The 20,918-nt window shown below is 43.3% G+C and overlaps 1 protein-coding gene across 2 annotated transcripts; it reads left to right on the top strand.

Moving 5' to 3' along the window:
- The first annotated feature begins 1,052 nt into the window (after positions 1 to 1,052).
- Positions 1,053 to 20,727, top strand: B4GALT2 (beta-1,4-galactosyltransferase 2). Of its 2 annotated transcripts, XM_032218827.1 has the most exons (8): positions 1,053 to 1,395; positions 8,974 to 9,350; positions 12,604 to 12,839; positions 13,773 to 13,963; positions 16,209 to 16,331; positions 17,293 to 17,397; positions 17,790 to 17,843; positions 19,214 to 19,300. In XM_032218827.1, the coding sequence occupies exons 2-7, from the start codon at positions 9,041 to 9,043 to the stop codon at positions 17,809 to 17,811; spliced, it is 987 nt and encodes a 328-aa protein (XP_032074718.1). In that variant the 5' UTR covers positions 1,053 to 1,395; positions 8,974 to 9,040; the 3' UTR covers positions 17,812 to 17,843; positions 19,214 to 19,300. The 2 variants fall into 2 exon arrangements, with proteins under 2 accessions (XP_032074718.1, XP_032074717.1); XM_032218826.1 differs by lacking the exon at positions 17,790 to 17,843 and having other exon boundaries at positions 19,214 to 20,727.
- The last annotated feature ends 191 nt before the right edge of the window (positions 20,728 to 20,918 follow it).

Below are 20,918 nucleotides of genomic sequence, written 5' to 3'. Positions count from 1 at the left end.
GCCCATGACTTGCCATCACCAACTGAATGTCTAAAGAAAGCTTCAGTAGATTTGTTAGATGTAGTTGTTCATTTTTGGAAGGTTTATGGTTACTTTGTGAAAAAAAAGAGAATTCCTTCTTTTTAATTACTAGACTGAAAAGTTGGGGGCTATTTTGAAATAAAGAAAATACACTTTTCCCTGAAGCTAAATTCATCCTGGATTGCTTTTTGATATGCTGTGATGCTCTATAGTTTCATGTAGGGTTGTTGAGATGTTGAGACTTTGGAAAAAGTACAAAGAAAAGCAACTAAGATGATTAAAGGCCTAGAGACAAAAACATGAAGAACTGTTGCAAGAATTGGGCATGGCAGGTCTAGAGAAAAGAAGGACTAGAGGTGACATGATAGCAGTATTCCAGTATTTGAGGAGCTGCCACAAAGAAGAGGGGGGGGGGTCAACTTATTTTGCAAAGCACCTGTAGGCAAAACAAGAAACAATGGATGGAAACTAATCAAGGAGAGAAGCAATTAAGGAAAAACTTCCTAACAGTGAGGACAATTAACCAGTGGAACGGCTTGCCTTCAGACGTTGTGGGTGCTTCATCACTGGGGTTTTTAAAGAAAATACTGGACAGCCACCTATCTAAAATGGTATAGGGTCTCCTGCTTGAGCAGGGGGTTGGACTAGAAAACCTCCAAGGTCCCTTCTAGCTCTATTCTGATTGAAAAGGTTGAATTTTGTGTGTGTGTGTGTGTGTGTGTGTGTATGTGTGTGTGTGTGTTTTATTTGTGCTGATAAATAAATAAAGGGAGACTAGTATAGATCTATTTCAAGCTATATATATATATATATAAAGCTCGCCAGATGTGTATGGATACCAGAACGGTAAGAGAAGCAGAAGGGTAGGGAGTCTCCCATAAATCTTTTCTTGCTTGATTCCTGTGACCGGGAATTCCGGTCTTCTCAAAGAGTCCGGACTCCCACCAGCGTCAGAGATGCTCCACCATCTTCCATCACGTGACTCCTCGGAGAAGCGCCTTAGCCCCCCTCCCCCCCCGTCGGATGAACTAAATGGGGCCGATGAAAAGAGCAGGCTCGCTAGAACGGCTGGCAGGGGCTGGCAGGGGCGGCGCTGAGCGGGCAAAGAGGCGGAGCTGCCGGCGCGCCCAAGCAGGCCTGATCCCGCAACTCGTCTGGCCATCAGTCGGTCTCCCGCCTTAGCTCCGCTGTGCTGCCCGCGATGGCGCGCAGGGGTCGCCCTTACTGGTGGCCGAGAAGCCGCTCGGCGTGAGGCCGGGCCGGGCTGGGCTGGGGCCGGGGGAATCGCCGCGCCGTCCCCTGAGCCGCCCGGCCCGGGCGCCGAGAGACAGCCGGCATCAAGAGCGTACAGCATCGGCCAGGAACGAGCAGGCGGTGAGCGGGACCGAACGGGGCCAGGGAAGAAGCCGAGTCCCTCTCGCTGTTTGAAGGGGGATAGGGAAAATCCAGGGGAGAAGAGGGGAAACCCCGGCGGGGGGAGGAGGAGGAGGAGTGGGGAGGAAACCTTGCCCTTTTCTTTCTGGTCCGGCACCCTTCTTTTGTTGTCGCCGAGACGGGGGATTGGGTGTGTTCCTTCTATCATGTCTGTCTCTCCGGGAGGGGGGGACTAGCATCGAACGGTGGCATGGATTCCTCTTTGCCATTCTGGAGCGCATCACTCAGGCTGGCACTTCATCCATGCCCGGGCGATGTTTTAGTAGGCTCTCTTGTGATCCTCAGTTGACTGAAGCGGCCGCCGTGTAAGGACTTAGGGTTTTTATTTATTTATGCGTAGGTGTTTTGTAGGGAGTAGATGGGTGCAAGTTCTTGCAAGGTAGATGGGAGAAACCGGACTACCTACCTCTGCCCAGAAGTATGTTTACAGGCAGACAACGTGTGGGCGCTTGGGAAAGAGTGTAAAAAGGTGTGCTTGTTTCTGGAAGTGCGTATCTCTAGGATGCTCAGAGTTGAGCCCCTCCCCCAACCAGCCTCGTTTCTTTCCCCCCCTTCCCCCAAGATGGCTTCTGCACAAGCCCCCAAGTTGATTTTTGTAATCAAGGATGGCTGGAGTTGTGTCTGGGCTGTCCCTGAATGGGCTTTGGTACTCGAAAGGCGAACATTTTTCCTTCCCTCTTTCTCCTTTCTGGCAGGATTCCTTTTGGGGTCTTTTTCCTTATGGGTACCCAATAGTCAGAGGATTCCCAGGTTCTGCCTCTGATTTCCTGGATAAACTAACTAGCCTGTCTTTTTTTAAAAAAAGACAAAAAGCAGAGGCTTTTACTAGTGAAGATAAGAAAGGGGGGAGGAAATCATACAGCATGGCTCTGTTTACCAGGTTGCCTATTGCATATAGAGTGGTCTTGCTGTTGGAATTTGAATCAATGTACTTTAAGCACTTGGTTGGTAGCAGTTTATCTTTCTCTGTGTTGCCACGTGATTCTGGGTTTCTCTGAAGCCAAATTATTTTGCACCCTTCAAGAGCTCGTGTGGAAAAAAAAGCGTTGCTGGACTGGAGCACCAAGTCTGAATAGATTTCCTTAAAGAGTGCTGAGGTCTTAGCCTAGAAAAGCAGGTGTTTGAAAATCAGAAAGCTCGGCACTACTTGTGACTTCTTACATCTTCTTGTATATAATGGCTTATTTTCCTACAAGTATCTGCTTTCAAAGGTACCATTCCCAACTTGGTAACTAGAAGCACAAATGTCAAGTCAATTTTCAAGGAACATCATTTGACTCATAATGGTTTTTGGCTTTCACAGTTAACCTGAATATTTCTGTATGTCATCTAGTTATTGGAGCCTTTCTTCTGTTGATCACTGTACAGAAGAGAAAGCTGAGTTTCCAGCTAAATTATTCAGAACCCAGGAGCAGCCAAGTAACAGTGCAATTCCATTAGTGGATTGTTAACGATGCAACAACAACAAAAACCCTTCAAAGACAGTCCTGTGTTTTTCACAATTCGCCTTCGCTTCATTTTAATATTGGAACATATAATTACATAATTAATTAGGAAAATAAAAACAGAGGAGGAAACCTCTAGATGCATTTTGATTCACTATTTCAACTAATTTAAAGAGGATTTTCCTCTAATAGTGGAGGTTAAAATGGCCCTGCTTATATAAATAGCTTCCTCAAAGATTTTTGTAAAATTTGCCTTTCTGGATATGTCACTTAGTGGCTGAGACACCAGTGTATTCCTCTAGAAGGGACAAAGTGCAAACTGGCAAACTACTTTTGAGCTTGGAGTTTTCAGTCTGCGTTGTGAGTAAGCATTGGTCCAATAGCTTACAGTAGCTGCTTGGTGATGATGCTGATATGTTCTCAGTGGCCTGCTTCTTCTTAGAGTGCAGCCCTTTGCACACATGAAATTTAAGAGAGTGGTTGAATTGATGGACATTAATATCTAATATTAAAAAGCTGAAAAGGTACAGAAGGTTCTTCTCTCCCCCCATTCTCCATTGCATCAAGATATGGTTGCTTTTTGTTCTTGGACAGTTCTTTGTTGAGTGAAATATACTGGTGGGTAAGACAGTTGACTGGTTATTGATGCTTCACCGCTCCTTGAAGTTGATACTCTCCCATTCTTCCTTGGGTGTGTTTCATTAAGGCTGGATCTGAAAGAAATCTGACTCTGGAAGTGATGTTAGGAAGGTGCTTGTGATATCAAAGGAATAAGATACATTTCTGTCAGTCCTTTAATTATAATCATAATCATGTAAACGGCCATTATTTTTAGTTATGAATGTGAACTCTGGAACCTTTTTTAAGGCTCACAGAAATCACTGGCAAAAACATTTGTAAAAATGCTAAGAATAAATGAGGAATTAATCTCACTCTTTTTCAGCAGGAAAACAAGTGCTGTCTAATATTACTCAGGAATATTTTTAAAAATACTGAAAATGGGAAGTGGAATGGTAATAATTAAGTATACTGCACAGGAACCTGCTTGATTGATTAATTAAATGCTTTGAAATTAGCCATTTTTGCCTGAAATAACAGTTGATTATTTATTTTGATTATTAATTCTTTTATAAGGTACTTCAGCTGTATATAAAAGCCACAGCCACAGTCAATGCAATAGTAACAAGAAGTTCAATTGCAGAAATACAATATAAGGTAAAGGTAATGGTACCCCTTGCACATATGTGCTAGTCGCTCCTGACTCTAGGGGGCAGTGCTCATCTCCGTTTCAAAGCCGAAGAGCCAGTGCTGTCCGAAGACGTCTCTGTGGTCATGTGGCTGGCATGATTACATGTTGAAGGAACATGGAACGCTGTTACCTTCCCACCAAAGGTGGATCCTATTTTTCTACTTCCATGTTTTACATAGGTTCGAATTGCTAGGTTGGCAGAAGGTGGGACTAGTAATGGGAGCTCACTCCATTACGCACCCCTAGAGATTTGTACCTCCGAACTGCTGACCTTTCTGATCAACAAGCTCAGTGTCTTAGCCACTGAGCCACCACATCCCATAAGAAATACAATATATGATTATATTAAAATATTTAATATAATATTTCTGGCACCAGAAGCTCTATGGGACTCAAATCCCAAAGGCCTGCCAGAACAGCCAGATTTTTACAAGCTTCTGGAAAGCCAAGATTGTGAGAGCTACCTTATTCCAGATAAGGAAACCCCTCACAAAGAATCCCTGCCTTCAGTTTCCTCCATTTGCATCACTTAACACTGTGTTCCTTCCGTAGTCATTTATGGTGGCTTCAGATTGGGTAGGCAAAAACGTATACAAGATAGTGGTCTTGAAGATATTTAGGCCAAGGATGAATATGTATGAATATGTAACTGGATATATTATACATACTGATGATATCTTATCCTGAATTGGGAAGTGACCTTTCCCAGCTGTTTTATATACATGTTCAACAAGCTGAGGGAGCGGATCAAGCCTTGAGTAGCACCCAGGAACCTAACTTCCCCCACTTCTCCAATATTGGCCAACTGAAACCTGCTCAGGAAGGATGGAACCATTTTAGGATAATGCCTTGGTGATGTTCTTCTACAAATGCAGTAAATTTGGAGAAATAATTCCTTCTTGATCTCATGCCCATGTCCAATCTTATTTGCTTCTCATCTTCTACAAGTTTCACTCTAGAACTTTCTTCATCCACTTCTTTTTCTAGAGCTTCTTAGAAAAACAACAAGAAGCCACTGAGGAGTAATACTGTTTAGAGGGGGGTGTCAGACTCAAAGGTGCTTAGATCTGGCCCGCGGGGCTGCCCTGGAAACAGTGAAGGACTGGTGGTGCCTCTGCCAAGGAAAATGGAGCTGAGGAGGGCTGCGGGTGGCCCTCCTGAGCTCTGCCTTTGCTGGCAGAGGGTTTCAGGAGGCCATTGCAGCTGAAAATGGAGCTCAGGAGCCCGTTTTCGCTGGCAGAGCACTTGGGCTACTACAGGTGCCCCCGACATGAGTGACGTCGAGCTGGTCACATACCCTTGCACCCCGCAGGTCAAACACAACCCTGATGCAGCCCTCAATGAAATCAAGTTTGACATCCCCCAGTTTAGAGCAAGTCTGTTTCTGTGTTTCAAAGGCCATATGGGCATTCAGTAGAAAATCCCTTTTCTCAGATTGCTTGGAAATTGCTCCATTGTATTGCAAGCTTAAATATTCCACCTTGGGCAATGGAGAGCCTTTCTTCAATTGCACAGCCTCTTTTATAGCCTGCATGGTTGACCATCCTATCTGGCACAATTCTACCAGCCACTCATACTTTCTGAAGATGAATAGATCTGCAAAGATTTGAAGAGGATTTTCAGATGAATAAGAGGACATCTCTGTAGTCCTTCTACTTCTACCTGGAAAGCAGCCTTCTCATACCAGCTTTCCCCCCCCCACCCTTTGTAAGCCAATCCAAGCATCCTCAAATAATGACAAGATTTTCTGTTACTTTAAAAAAAAACCACAGCACACTGGATAAACAATATGAGAAGTCAAGGAGAGGAAATGTAGATATTTTATAATAACCATTTTTATGATTATTTTTATTACAAATGCATGTATGCTGCTTCGATCATATTATATGTGTCTTACAGCCTAACATACCAGACAAAATATATCTCAACTATTAGACATATCAATAATAATAATGCTGTCAATTTAGATTCAATGTGGTAATAATAATTTATAACCTGACACTAAACAGCAAGAGTCATCTCAACTCAGGCATATCTCTCAGACTCACCTTCGTTCTAAATGCATATTTTAAAAGCTCCATTTTGAAAAGTTTTCTGAATGCTAAGAGTGAGGCTGATGTTCTTGTATTTGGTGGGAGGATATTATTATTATCATGAATTAATTATGATGGTCCTTCATCAGGGTGAGCTCCACATCACAGCTGCTGCAGTGCTGTCTCTTGGTCCCTTCCTGCTTCTTTCCCAGCCAGCCGTGGCACATTGTTGACAGGATTCCCCAACAGCTGGGCTTTCTTCTCACCTCCATTCCTGGAGTTCAGGGGGTGGAAAATATTCTGTTCTGAATCTAATCCATTTCTCCACTCCGTCTTTCTCTTCTTCGTTTTATCTCTCCCTTTTCTCCCGTCAGTCCATTAACTGCTGTGCGTTGCTTTTAACAATATGTTGTTTCTTTCCTTTCTTGTCCTGTGGGATGCTGACTTAGCCTTTTAATTGCACTCCTTTATTCCTTTCTACACTTGATTGTCTTTTTCCTGTTAGAAGTTAGCTTCCAACCACTTTTGAGAATCTTATTCTCTTTGAAGGTGAATATCCTGGTGCTAATGAGACCTCAACCATATGGTCCTCCTGCTCAGTTGTAGGAGATGTTTTCTGCTCTTATTCCCACAGAATAAAGTCAAAAAGAGGGAAAGGGGTGTCATAGGGCTTTTAACACTGGAGGCTGAGCATTTGTTTGGCACACAGGCAGCCATTTGGTTTAATTTAACTGTATGCTTAGCTTGAAATTAGAGGCTGTTTTATTTTGCCTTAAGTGGTTTCAAATCAGTATCAGTGGGGTTATACTTTAAAATTCCATTCTTTGTATTGTAAATTTACATCGCTGTAAATCCAGTGAAACTTTACTAGAATTTTGTTATTAAATGCACTTGAGCGTTATGGAGACTTCTTTCTTAATCTCAGAATAAGCAGATCTACTTCGTGCCTCCTACTATAATCAGAAGACAAAGAGGAACAAAGAAGTGCATTATTTAGAGAGTGATACTTGACTCACATTGCAGGTCATAATCCTGAAGCAAACCTCCTTCCCATTATTTACTCATTTTTAAATTAGATTTGTACATAAAAACTCCATCAAATAAATGAATAAGAATTGAAAAATGAGCAACGGTAACAACCAATACAATATGCATAGAAGCATCCAAGTCATCGCTGAAAAATGGAGCCTGTATCTTATGTTCCTTCTCTGCTTTTTTACTATTATCTTGCAAACTAAATGAAAGACAAAAGAAAATGTAATAAGACATGAGAGATAATTTTATCTAGGGGTTAAAGCACCAAGTTAGGAAGCAGGAGACGATGAGTTCTAGTCCTTAGACATGAAATTCAGCTGGGTGACAGACTACAAATATACTCTGTGTGTGTGTGTGTATGTGTGTGTGTGTATTTCAGGCATGTTCAATTGTGCCTCCATTTTCGCTTATCCTTTTCTTTCTCTCTCTCTCTGTAAAAAATGAAAGACTTGCAGCTCAGGACATTGAAATCTAGGCAATGGGAATGGAACAGCTCCTTTTTAATCAGACTCCTCTTGCAAATTGTTTCCTTCCAAATCCAAATGCTATAGATACATTTTTTGTTGTCGAAGGATAGAGATATGGTTGGCTGCTCTGGGTTGTCTTCTATGCATTTTTGTGTGATTCAGACCTTTGAAAGCGCAACAGGCTCTTTGATAGACCACAAAAAGAAAAGGGCTAGGAGGGCTTATTATGGGAGCTATGAAGTGGTAGGAAATTAATGCAACTTATATCTCAATTGTTACTGGAGAGGCGGGTAAATTCTACTTCCTGAGAGGTCCATATTTCTGTATTTCCTTAGGGGATTCTTAAGCTTGTCCTTTTCGGTGTTCAAAATAGCCTTCTCCTTTCATGTATGCTATTACGGAGAGAACAATTGAGATACAAATTGTGATAAGTGGGAAACTACCTTTCTATCTTTTACTAATGACTCCTTGGATAGGTATTCTAGCTAAAAGCCAATCTTACAGCCTTTTATTTTTGCATTTTCAGCTGGGCTTGCTTCTGCCCAACTGCCTATATCAGTGATGGCTAACCTTTTTGTTGTTGGGTGCCAAAAACGCGAGCGCGTGCATGCGATAGCATGTGTGTGTGTGCGCGCGTGCACGTGTGTGTGCTGGCACCCATAATGCAAAGTGCCCCCCCACTTACGAATGCATGCACAACCCCCCCACACACGCTCCCATACACAAACGCCTCATGGCTCGCCTCCAAGCTGAGCTTGGTATTTCCTCCGATTGGTTGGGGAAGGCCATTTTCCACTTCCCCAGACTCCAGGAAAGTCTCTGGAGCCTGGGGAGGGTGAAAACAGTCTCTCCCAACCCCACAGAGGCCCTCTGGCAGCCAGAAATGGATCGTTTCCGAACTTCTGATAGGTCCATTGGGCCTGTTTTTCACCCTCCCCAGGCTTTCCTGAAGGCCAAAAATCAGGTGGCTGGTGCATGCATGCGCGCTGGAGCTGACGGCTTGTATGCCATAGGTTTGCCATCACAGATCTATATTGTCTATAGACGGAGATGTCCAGTAAATTGGAAGAGCTTATCTGGGTAGGTTGGAACCAAGATGCATAGCATAAGCATGCCTAGTCATTCTGCAAGACATGAGTGGTCTACTAGCTTTTGAGATAAAAAACACATTCATAATGGTTGGATGAGAGACAGTGTCTTCTTAATTTTATCCAACATAAAAGAAAAGAAGTTTTATGTGGTTGGTGGGAAAGGTATCCTTCCTCACTTCTTTTTCTCTTCCCCAACAGGCTTGGTGTTTGGACCTGAGCTGCCGATGCTGTGCTCTCCTGATGCTGAACAGCCTGTGTCCAGAAGATGAGCAGATTGTTGGTGGGAGTGACCCTCGAGAGGATTTGCAAAGCTGTACTTCTCCTATGTTTACTGCACTTCCTTATCATCATGATTCTCTATTTTGATGTCTACGCCCAGCGCTTGGACTTTTTCAGCCGCTTCAACGTACGAAACTCTTCCCGCTCTCTGCCCTATGCCAACGTCTCTCGGCCTAATGGTACTGCTGGGCCTCTGGGTGCTGAGCTCCTGGCTCCAAGTGTCAAGCCTGTTGGGGCCAACAACACCGTCACTGAGAAGCCCTTACCTCCCTGTCCAGAGATGCCACCTGGTCTTGGTGAGATTATAAATGAACCCTGCCTGGTTTGTATCTTGTCTTGAATGAAAGCCTGCTGTGAGGATCCAGCATTACAGGGTTGAGCATATCATTGTTCTGCTTACCCTGTTTTTCTTGAATCTTGGCATCCCTTCTTGCTGAAAGGTGATATTTGACTTCAGAGGCAGAAGGGAACCATAAAATAGAATCTGCACAGTGTTGCAAATGGAATTGGATAAATAATGCAATCCTGTCATTAGGATGCAATGAAAAACATGTGAGTTAAACCAAGAAGTGGTCACATAATGAATTTATTTTTACCTTGGACACCCTTTTGTTCCCCATTTTAGCACAACTCTAAATTCTTGCCTGCCTATATTTTCTGGCTGTCCCCATTCCATAAAATTTTATTCGCATTAATCTTTGCCAAAGTATATTAAAAATGTACAAGGTGATGGTAAAACTGAATTAATTTCATCAGAGTTGTCTTTTAGATGTTTTTTTTCTCTTGGATGTAATCTTTCTCATTGCAGGGTTTGTGATATACTCCCCATCCTTCTAGGAACTCAAAGCAGACAGCAAGTACAGAGTTATCTCAGTGGGGCTTATCTTCCAAGTACTTGCCATATTTTCAAATAGAACTCAAAGCCATCCTAATAAGTCAAACTAATAAAATTCAGTAGACTGACTGTAACTTTGATGATAAAACTGAGGAGTTTTCTAGTGCCTGCTATAAGGATCTCTGTGTACGGATTGAAAATAATTGTTGTTAGTTGTGAAGTCATGTCTGATCCATTGCGATCCCTGGACAACGTTCCTCCAGGCCTTCCTGTCCTCTACCATCCTCTGGAGTCCATTTATTGCTTCAGTGACTCCTACTGCTTCGGTGACTCCATCCAGCCACCTCATTCTCTGTCGGCCCCTTCTTCTTCTGCCCTCAATCTTTTCCAGAATTAGGCTCTTCTCCAGTGAGTCCTTCCTTCTCATTAGGTGGCCAAAGTATTTGAGTTTCCTCTTCAGGATCTGGCCTTCTAAAAAGCAGTCAGGGTTGATCTCCTCTAGGACTGACCGGTTTGATTGCCTTGCAGTCCAAGGGACTCGCAGAAGTCTTCTCCAGTGCCATAGTTCAAAGGCCTCAATACTTTGGCGCTCAGCCTTCTTTGTGGTCCAACTTTCACAGCTATACATTGCAACTGGAAAAACCATAGCCTTGACTATACACACTTTTGTTGGCAGGGTGATGTCTCTGTTTTTAGTACACTCTCTAGATTTGCCATAGCTTTCCTCCCCAGGAGCAAGCGTCTTTTAATTTCTTGGCTGCAATCCACATGTGCGGTGATCCTGGAGTCCAGGAAAATAAAATCTGTCACTACCTCCATTTCTTCCCTCTCTATTTGCCAGGAATTGAGAGGCCAGATGCCATGATCTTAGTTTTCTTAATGTTGAGTTTCAAGCCAATTTTGCACTCTCCTTCTTTACCTGCAAATAATTAGGGAAATGTTTTAGCATTGTGCAGATTGTAAAAGTACTGTAATAGTGGCTGCTGATCCTCTGCTCAAAAGTACATTGTCATTTTAGTTTTAGAGGCTGCTAAGTCCTCGACTTGCGACCAGTTCTAAAGTCCTCGACTTACGACTGACAGCCAGCAACAGCTCAGCTGCGCCTGATTGGCTAAGGCGCAGCTGGCTGAGCGCGGGCTGCCTAAGCATTCCTATTGGTCGCCCTGCTTGACAGCTCTAGTATAAATAGCTGTCAAGCAGGGCGAGGTGCTGAATCTCTGTACATCGTTTGTTGTTGCCGTTCTACTGAATAAATAGTTGTTCTCTTACCTCAGCTGCCTCATGCCTCTTCAATTAATAACGAACTTAACAGAGGCCATAGTATCTCACATTTTCAGCTGCAGATAGTAGCCAGTGCTCGTACTGTACTTATCACCGCTGAATGGGTGTGCCTTTATCAAATTGCTACTGTTGCTCTAGAATGAGATTACCACCCATCTGTCATCTCAAATTTGTTAACTGAACCTTTTCTCAAGAACCATTCAGGGGTTTATTCAGAAAAGATACTAAACTACAATTTCTTAGAATTCTGGCATAATGGAGAAGGAAGAGTATGGTAGTTTCCACTATTCTGATCACCCCAGCTGGATCCTCTTGGGAGAAGATAAGGGGGGAAATGTTTTTCTTCATATTATATAGATGGAAGTGATTGTACTTATTCACACCTATTGCTGCTTTCATTGATAACCCTGCCCATTTGCAGGGCAGCTGTGAGTCATTGCTAAATGAAACGACTAAAATGCTAAAAAGTTATGATATTTTTGTAGTTCCTTACCAAGCACATCCAAATTACAGTAAAGTAACCAAAATATCTTTATAATCCCCAAGGCATGTCACAACTTTTGAGCACCCCTAATGTTTGGAAATGGAAAGCTGAAAAATATGACACGCCCTATATTGGGAAGCTTGCAGTTGGGTCACCTAGATAAAAGTATAGATACTAAGACATATTTAGGCAAGTGGGTTAATTGTGCTCTTGACAGTTTGATGCCCCAATTATACATAAAGGGAATTTGCAGAATGTATAAGCGCATCAAGTAGCATGGTATGCAACATGATATCGTCACACAAATGACACAATTTGAATTAGACATGACTGATGCAATTTTCGCAGTGACATTTGTGTGTGATGGTGGCTCAGTGGCTAAGATGCTGAGCTTGTCAATCAGAAAGATCGGCAGTTCAGTGGTTCAAATCCCTAGTACCACTAATGGAGTGAGCTCCCGTTACTTGTCCCAGCTTCTGCCAACCTAGCAATTCAAAAGCATGTAAAAGTGCAAGTAGAAAAATTGGAACCACCTTTGGTGGGAAGGTAACAGCATTCATGCGCCTTCGGCATTTGGTCATGCCAATCACATGACCATGGAGACGTCTTTGGGCAGTGCTGGCTCTTCGGCTTTGAAATGGAGTTGGGCACTGCCCCCTAAAATTGGGAACAACAAGCACATATGTGCAAGGGGAACCTTTACTTTAAATAATGGGGCATATTATGTCAGTGGCTTGAACTACACGCCTTAGTGCATTATAAGTTTGGATTTTAAGTTCCTTTGCTGAGCTTTTCAGGGCAGTAGCCTCCCATCTTGATTAACAGAAGTGGCAAGTTCATATTGAGAAGGCTAAGCTCTTCTTCTGAAGTTGGTTAACTGAAGCATTTCTAGCAGAATTATTATTTCTTCTTCTTCCTCCTCCTCCTCCTTCTCCTCCTCCTCCTTCAGTGGGGCGACTCCTTATTGAATTTAGCTCTCCCATGAGCATGGAGAGAGTACAGCGGGAGAACCCAGATGTTCAGGAGGGTGGCAAGTATTCACCCCTGGACTGTGTGCCTCGACAGAAAGTGGCCATCCTCATACCTTTCCGCCACCGCGAGCATCACCTCAAATACTGGCTCCACTACCTGCATCCAATCCTACGACGTCAGAAGGTGTCCTATGGAATCTACATTATTAACCAGGTAATGTAGGGTCAATTATAGCCCCGTTGTAGCAGTCTGGGGGTGGTGGATAAGTAAGATAGGATGGTGTCATATGAGGAAAAAACTTGATTATTAAATTTGGCCTTGATCGAAATAGCCTTTCTATCTTAACCAGCAATAGAGAGGCTTGCTGGTCTCTGGCAGTTTGCAGCCTTGGAATGGTATGTGAGTGTGACCTTGGGAGGCAGGGAAATGAGATACAGCCAAGGGAATGGTCAGATAAAAGGCACTTAGCTTGCACCAGGAATATGGGCAGGGCAAGAGGCTCAAAAGAGACACTCCTTAGTTTTTTGGGCTGTAAAATGAATATGTGAGAAAAGAACTTGCAGACTTGAAACATTTTGTTAATGTAACCTTACGATAAAGTGGAATTAGTTTATCTGACTGTGTTTTCTGTCTAGTCTGTTTAGTAAGGCTAATAGCCTTGATTTAATCACACACACACACACACACACACACACACACACTCTTATTAGAGCTCTGGAAACAGTCATTTACCCTGGCAGTTTCCTCAGTTTATGGAGGAGCTGAGAGAGAGGGAAAGTCCCCAAATGAATGTCAAAAAGAAGGGGTGGTTATGATTATTTCTGGCCCTTACTTCAAGGGAATGGGGCTAGAAGAATTTTTCCAGTGATGAGATAACAGCTTCCAACATACTGGGAAAGCGATAGTATTACATTATGAATTAGGGATGGTCATGATGTTTTATTTATAGTCAAGTATTAAAAGCCAGGTTAAAGCTTTTGTTTGATCTGATGACTGGTGAGGATTTAAAATCATACACAGAAATTCAATCATCGTAAATTTCTTTACAATGCAGAAAATAATTAAGTTCAAGCCAAAAATGTAATGTACCTATCATAGGGATATGTTGCTTAGAGTTACTCTGTCATTCATGATGTTTCCAAACAGTTTGGTGAAGACACATTTAACCGAGCCAAGCTGTTGAATGTGGGCTTCCTGGAAGCCTTAAGAGATAACGAGAGCTATGACTGCTTCATATTCAGTGATGTTGATCTTGTGCCCATGGATGACCGGAATCTTTATCGCTGTTATGACCAGCCTCGGCACTTTGCTGTTGCCATGGATAAGTTTGGTTTCCGGTGAGTAAATGGATTGGGAATTTCTTTGCCAAATGGACTCAAACTTTGATTTGAATTTCACTATGCTATTGGCACAGTATAGTACAGTGGTTCCCAAAGTGGGCGGTACCGCCCCTAGGGGGCGGTGGGATGACCTAGGGGGTGGGTGGGAGGGTGCTAAGAGGTAAGGGGGGCAGCAGAGAAGGAGCTGCGCTGAGCCTGCAGCTTCAGCTGGCCAGCCTGCCATAAATGCCTCTTCTTCGTTGATCTACTCCAGTGGTTCCCAAACTTGGCAACCTTAAGACTTGTGGACTTCAACTCCCAGAATTCTGGGAGTTGAAGTCCACAAGTCTTAAAGTTGCCAAGTTTGGGAACCACTGATCTACTCGATACTACCACTGCTGCTTCTCGTTGCTGCTGCTGTCTGCCGCAGCAACTTAAGCAACAGCAGAATCGATCCTAACTACCAGTAACCTCAACCACCACCCAGCAAGAGAGAGAGAGAGAGAGAGAGAGAGAGAGAGAGAGGGAAAAACATACAGAGAGCGCGCAACCGAGCAGAGGAGGGGAGGGAGTCGAAACAACTAAATCGGAAGACACCGAGCTGCTCCCATGCAGCGGCTAGGCACATGCTGTTCAGGCTTTTTTCCTCCCCCCTCTCCAGACCGAGCGCCACGGCTCGGAACGTGCATGCTCCCTGAGCCTGCCGCAGACATGGGCCACTCCCGTCCTCCCCCTCCCCATCCCGTCGAATGGTTGCTTCTGGCCTCTTGCACACTGTGCATTCCTCAGGGTAGCCAGTCAGTCGGTGCACGCTCCACCGATCCATGCACTGTGCACCAAGGACAGCAATATCGCGTTCCGTAGGCAGGGAGCCCCCTTTTCTGCAGGCGTGTAAAGGGCGATCCCAGGACCAGGGATCCCCATATGTGTGTGTGGCAACTAAAATCCTCCGGCGACACAAAAAAGGGGGTGGTGGGTGGTGTTCCTTGGGTGTGAAGGGGGCCACAGGACAATGGCCAAAGGGAATTTCGACGTGGGCGACGATGAAACAAGTTTTGCATGAACTCCAGGGGCAAACTGGTAGGAAACGAGCTGCTCTTTTTAAGTGTCTTTTAAGACAAACCATCACCCAAAACTACTGTGTAATTAATTGTTATGGTTTTAAATTTTCCTGTTACAAACTGCCCAGTCACATGACACCCCCTCAGCCATGCCAACCAAGCCATGCCCACAGAACCGGTAGTAAAAAAAAATGAATTCCACCACTGGGTGGGGGGCACTGAGGATCAGTTTGTAGCACCAAGGGGCGGTGGACTGAAAAAAGTTTGGGAACCACTGGTATAGTATAATATATTCATAACTTCCCATCTGTTTCTTAATACATTTCAAAACCAGCTCTTTGAGATTGTATTCAGATGAAATTCTTAACTGGAGCTTGCAGGTTAATGTAGTTCTTTGCACTCTGGTTATTCCTGAGATACCAGAGGATCTTTGAAATTTTTAGACTCAAGAGTAAAGGAAGAAGCAGAATCTGGATATGTTTTTGTTTAATGCATGCACATATATGAAATATAACTTAAATTCACACTGTACACTTACCATACCTAAATCTACCCGTGTGAAAATTCTGTTATCAGGCATGGATACAAGCAAAATCTATGTACTAGTGATGTAAAAACTTAGGCTGCAATGTCTTGTGAATATTTCATATTGTAAGCTTTATTATCAAGTGTTTCCAGATCATTGAAAATAAGCAAGAAAAAAGGATATGATCCTGGATTTATCAGATAGAATCTGATAAGAGCCGAGGTGCCGCAGTGGTTAGAGTGCAGTACTCCAGGCTACTTCAGCTGACTTCTAGTTGCAGTTCAGCAATTGAGCAGTTCAAGTCTCACAGGTTCAAGGTTGACTCAGCCTTCCATCCTTCTACCCTGGGTAAAATGAGGACCCAGATTGTTGTTGGGGGCAATATGCTGACTCTGTAAACCGCTTAGAGAGGGTTGTAAAAGCACTATAAAGCGGTATATAAGTAAGCCTAAGTGCTATTGCTATCTGTGAGTCCAATTAATATGATGAGAAATTGGACAGCATTTAGAGAGAGCACGATATTGTGGGAACAATAAGTGACATAGATCACATCACACACATGGTTTAGAAATTGGGGCTTAATCTACAACAGGCTTTCCCTAGCCCATCTAGATCTATGCTTCTGAACTTGTTTCTAGTTCGATTGATCCTCATCTCTCTTGCTTGTCCCCTACAGGTTACCGTACTCTGGCTACTTTGGAGGAGTCTCTGGCCTAAGCAAGACACAGTTTCTGAAGATTAATGGCTTCCCTAATGAGTATTGGGGCTGGGGTGGAGAAGATGATGACATATTTAACAGGTATGTGAGAGACTGGGTGGGTATGTAAGCCCACCCAGTACTTGTTCTTCTGTGGGTTGTTGTAATCCAGGAGTCACCAACCTTTTGGATTTCAGACACCACTAAATTCATAATTTTAAATCCCGGGGACCATTAATATGATTTTTTTTTAAAAAGATAAATGGTATTTAGTGCAATATAAAAAATGCAAATAATTTTTCTGCAGACCACCAAAATTTTCTCGTGGACCACCATTGGTCCACGGATCACTAGTTGGTGACCACTGGTGTAATACATTTTTCCATATAGCATCTACAGCAGGCATCTCCAATTTTTCTGGCTCGGACTGCCAGAGGTGGTGATGGTGGGATGATGAGGAAGAGAAGGGTGGCTTAATGCTTGCCACCGCTTTTACACATGCAGCTTCATATATGCAGGTGCATTCACCTCACTTTCGCAGCTCAGTTCCGAATGGGCTGAAGCCCAGAACAGGACCATATACCCCTGATGTAAAGGGAGTATTTGGACTGATTCTTTTGCTGGATGGGATGATTCTGCAGTTATGAAGAAAAATAACTCAACAACATAGTATGATTGACTTGCAGGGCCGGCGCAAAATGCAATAAGTTCACATGGAGCAATAGGACTGGGTGATTGTTAGTAGAATTCATTGGGCTAGGGATTTTTTGTCTTTCACTGTGAGTTGTAGTGTGTGTGTGTACAGACACAAGGTTCACAAAGGGAGGCTCAGCCAATCTCATTGTACACATGATGTACTCTGACAATAAAGGGTTGAATTGAATTGAATTGAATTATATATACTGAATTTTTTGTAATTACCTTTTTCTCATTGATCAATTCATGAAAGCCAGAAATGTGGTGGGGAAGAATAGAGAATAGAATATTGTTAAATAATTCCATTATTTTAAAGGCTTGTTTGAAGCTCACTGTTTTGCTAACCTATGTCCTATACTGTTCTTAGGATCTCACTCAACGGCATGAAAGTATCACGTCCTGACGCTCGCATTGGGCGCTATCGCATGATCAAACATGAGCGCGATCGGCACAATGAACCAAATCCCCAGCGGTAAGACTGTATCTGTGTTGACTTTCTATCTAATCCTCATAACTTTCATCATACTCTCAATCCCCAGACTGCAGATCAATTTTCTGTTGCAAAAGTAACCTTCCTGACATCTATTGGAAGGTTGTGGGAGTAATCTTTCAAGGATCTTCTCTTTATCAAAGGGAAGTAAATGATATACTGTGCACATTTTTTTTAATGTTTCTCCTTGTAGCAGAGGAGTACAGACTATTTTGAGAGAAGAGGATAAGGACCACAGCCTTTGAAAATAAAACTAAAACCACAATTTAAAAATTGAGGAAACTAAGATAAAGAAGTGGGTGGGAAAAGGGAAAGGAATCTGATTAAATAATTAATTAAATAAAACCAATATTTAACCCTCTTATATTTAATAGTTCCCCCTTCTATCAACATTGAAAAATAGAATTTGCTGAAAACTTTGGAAGGAGGTACGAAGTTATATCCTTGAGTCTTAGATTGTACTTCCCCGCTGTAACATGTCTCTGAAGGGAATTTTATGCTGTTCAAGTCTTCTCTTTCCCATTCTACTCTCATTTGCCTTTCACTCCTATATATGTACATGTATCAATGATTAGAATAAAGCTATGGTCTACTCATGGAGGAAAGGATTTGAACTGACTTCCTTAGAATTTAGTATATAGAGCAGGGATCCCGTAGCCCAGTCTGTGGCCCTTTGGGAACTGGGCTCTGCAAGTGGTGGGCAAATACGCGTAGCTTCATTTGAGCATCAGCAAGATTAGGTGGCATGTGAAAAACCATCCCCTCCCTTCACACCACCACTGCCATCGGTCCATGGAGCCAGAAAGGTTGGGGACCATTGATGTAGAGAATAGGCAATGTGGGATAACTAGGATGGCATTTATTTGATATTGATTTACATAGGTTTCCCTTTGTTTATCCGATAAGAGAGCCAGGATTGAATTACTCTCAACTCTAATCTTGAAATATAATCAGTTTTTACTGTTCTCTTGCCAACCATTTCACTTTGAATTCCAATCAGGGTACATCATTTGAGGAAGATTTTTGTATCTCTTTCCTGAATGTTGTGGACTCCATGGAGAGTTTTGAATAGCAATTCTGTCCCCATGCGTTCAGATCGGGGTGAAATGCTACCAGTTCTGACTGGAACCGGTAGCAGAATTGATTCAACCGAATCAATAGTAAAAAAAAAGTTTTAAAAAGTGAAAAAAAAGGTTCGGTGACACTGTGCCGTGCTATTGTCGGAACCTTTTTTTGTTTTCACTTTTTAAAGCATATTTTTCCTGCTGGTTCAGGCAAATAGGTAGGGAAAAAATGCTTTAAAAAGTGAAATAAAGTGGATCCGATGATCGCACGGCTCATAGCTGATCCAGATGATCGTCAGAACCATTTTTTCCATTTTTAAAGCATTTTTCCCCTATCTTTTCACCCAAACTGGCAGTAAAAAAAATGCTTTAAAAAGTGGGAAAAAGTTGGCCATGCCCACCCGATCACATGAAAAAAACCCCACCAAGCCACGCCCACAGAAACGGTGGCAAAAAAAATTAGATTTCACCAGTGGTTCAGATGACATAATTTAGTTTTGGCAGCCCTGTATAGAACTTATGGAATAACAAATGCATTATGGTGAAAACTACAGAGACTACTGCATCTTTCATTAATTTATGTAATGTTATCGTATGTAATGCACTGATCAGAATCCCACCAAATGATGTAATGTTCTATTTAATCCTTAGTTCCATTCATTTGAGGGTCTGTTGTTGTAGCCTGTGCCAAAGTTAACTGTGAAATATGAGGTTCTGTTTTGTTCTTGTGGCAGGTTCACCAAAATTCAGAATACCAAGGTGACCATGAAACGCGATGGCATTGGTTCACTGCAGTACCGCCTCGTGGAGAAGTTTCGCCGTCCCATGTACACCAATGTGACTGTGGATATTGGCCGACCGCCGCCACGCCCTTCTCGGGGTTGACTCTGCTGCTTGGCCCTGCCCGTGGTCCCATGCATGAGGAGCAACATGGATCTCAGCCCTGACCGGTTCAGAGGACTGTGTCCTGACTTGGATAACCTGTCTGCCTCCTTCATGGGAAAAGGGGAAAGGCTCAGGGCATATCTTTGTCTCGTCCTTGCCTTTGGCTGAAGACTAGCTCCTTAACACTAGTCAGTTCTCCACAGTGCCCTTCAGATTGGAGAATGAATGTGTGTTACATGCTTGGTCCGGTGTTTCAATTTTGGGCAGAGCCAAGCTCCCAATTGCTGAGGAAGGCCCTGAGAGCAGAGAAGCCCTGTGTAGGGCTTTGACCTTCCCTTTGTCTCTGGCAGAGTCCATCCTCTCCCTCAACTTTTTGCAAGGCTGTGCCCCTGAAAGATTCCAAGGGTATGGTGGCTGCTCTTTGCTTCTTCTCACAGACTGAAGGACTACTGCCTTTTGAGCCTTTCTTCCAGGCACAGTCTGGTCTCACAGTGACTGCCAGCTACCAAGGTTAGAGATGGTTTACAATTGAGGAGAGCTCCATCGCCAGTAAAAGCTCTAATGGGTCTGGCCCACTGCCCACCTCCATTCATGGCTTGGTGCTGTCCCCTGGATGCTTTTTTCTGACTCCAGTACACAGGGGTGTTTTATACAAATCCTCATTAGAATACTTGAGTGCTTCCTGGGTTAATGTATGTGTAGCCTGTCTGGCATGGTACAACAGGACTTTCTTCTTAGCTGTGATTTCTCTTCTTCCTTTCCGTGGAGCAGATTGGATGGGTAGTGAGGTTGTACCTTTTAGTAGGGTGGATAGATGGATGTACGGTGTGACATACCCTAAAGTGGGCTTGCTGCTCACTATCATAAGCACGCAGAACTTGTAGCCATTTGTTATAGAACGGAATAACGTGAAGGTAGATTTCAGCCTGTTTTCCCTTGATCCACTACCATCCCAACTTCCACTCCTCAAGCAATTCTAGCAGCCCTACAGTTTCTGCCAGGCATCCTGCCCTTAACCACTCTTTTTTAAAAAAAAATCAAACTACCCTCAATCACAGCCCTGATGGTATCTTGGTGGCAGTCCTACACCTAGTACTTGGAGCTAGGAAGCTGCTGGTGTTCCTTCATTCTGGTTATGGTGCCTGGCAAGTAGAATCACCTGCACCTGTTCACTTTGGGGTGACAACTGGGCCAGGCTGGAAGCCAGGCACCAGCATGTCAAATAGCCCGGGTGCTGGTGACTTTTGTACATTTGAATGTTTTGATCCCTTTTCAAGCCTATGGTGAATGCAACACTGGTCACTATGGTCAGACTTTTGTATTCAGTAAAGTTTCAAAACTTGGAAACTCCTTGTGTCTAGAATTCTGTGGGAGACTCTGGGCTGGGACAGCCCATACCATTGCCTTTATTTTTCTAGTGTTCTCCAGACATGCCCGGACTTCAGTACCCAGAATTCTCAGCCTTTGACTCTACTGGCTGACAATGTTGCTTGTTGAAGTTTATGGAAGACACCAGATTGGACATTCCTCATCTGTGGTTTCTTTCCTTTATTC

This window comes from Thamnophis elegans, chromosome 5 (assembly GCF_009769535.1).
Source record: "Thamnophis elegans isolate rThaEle1 chromosome 5, rThaEle1.pri, whole genome shotgun sequence".
NCBI classification, from domain to species: Eukaryota; Metazoa; Chordata; class Lepidosauria; order Squamata; family Colubridae; genus Thamnophis; species Thamnophis elegans.
The sequence above is the reverse complement of the archived record's forward strand: the minus strand, read 5'-3'. Positions and strand labels throughout refer to the sequence as shown.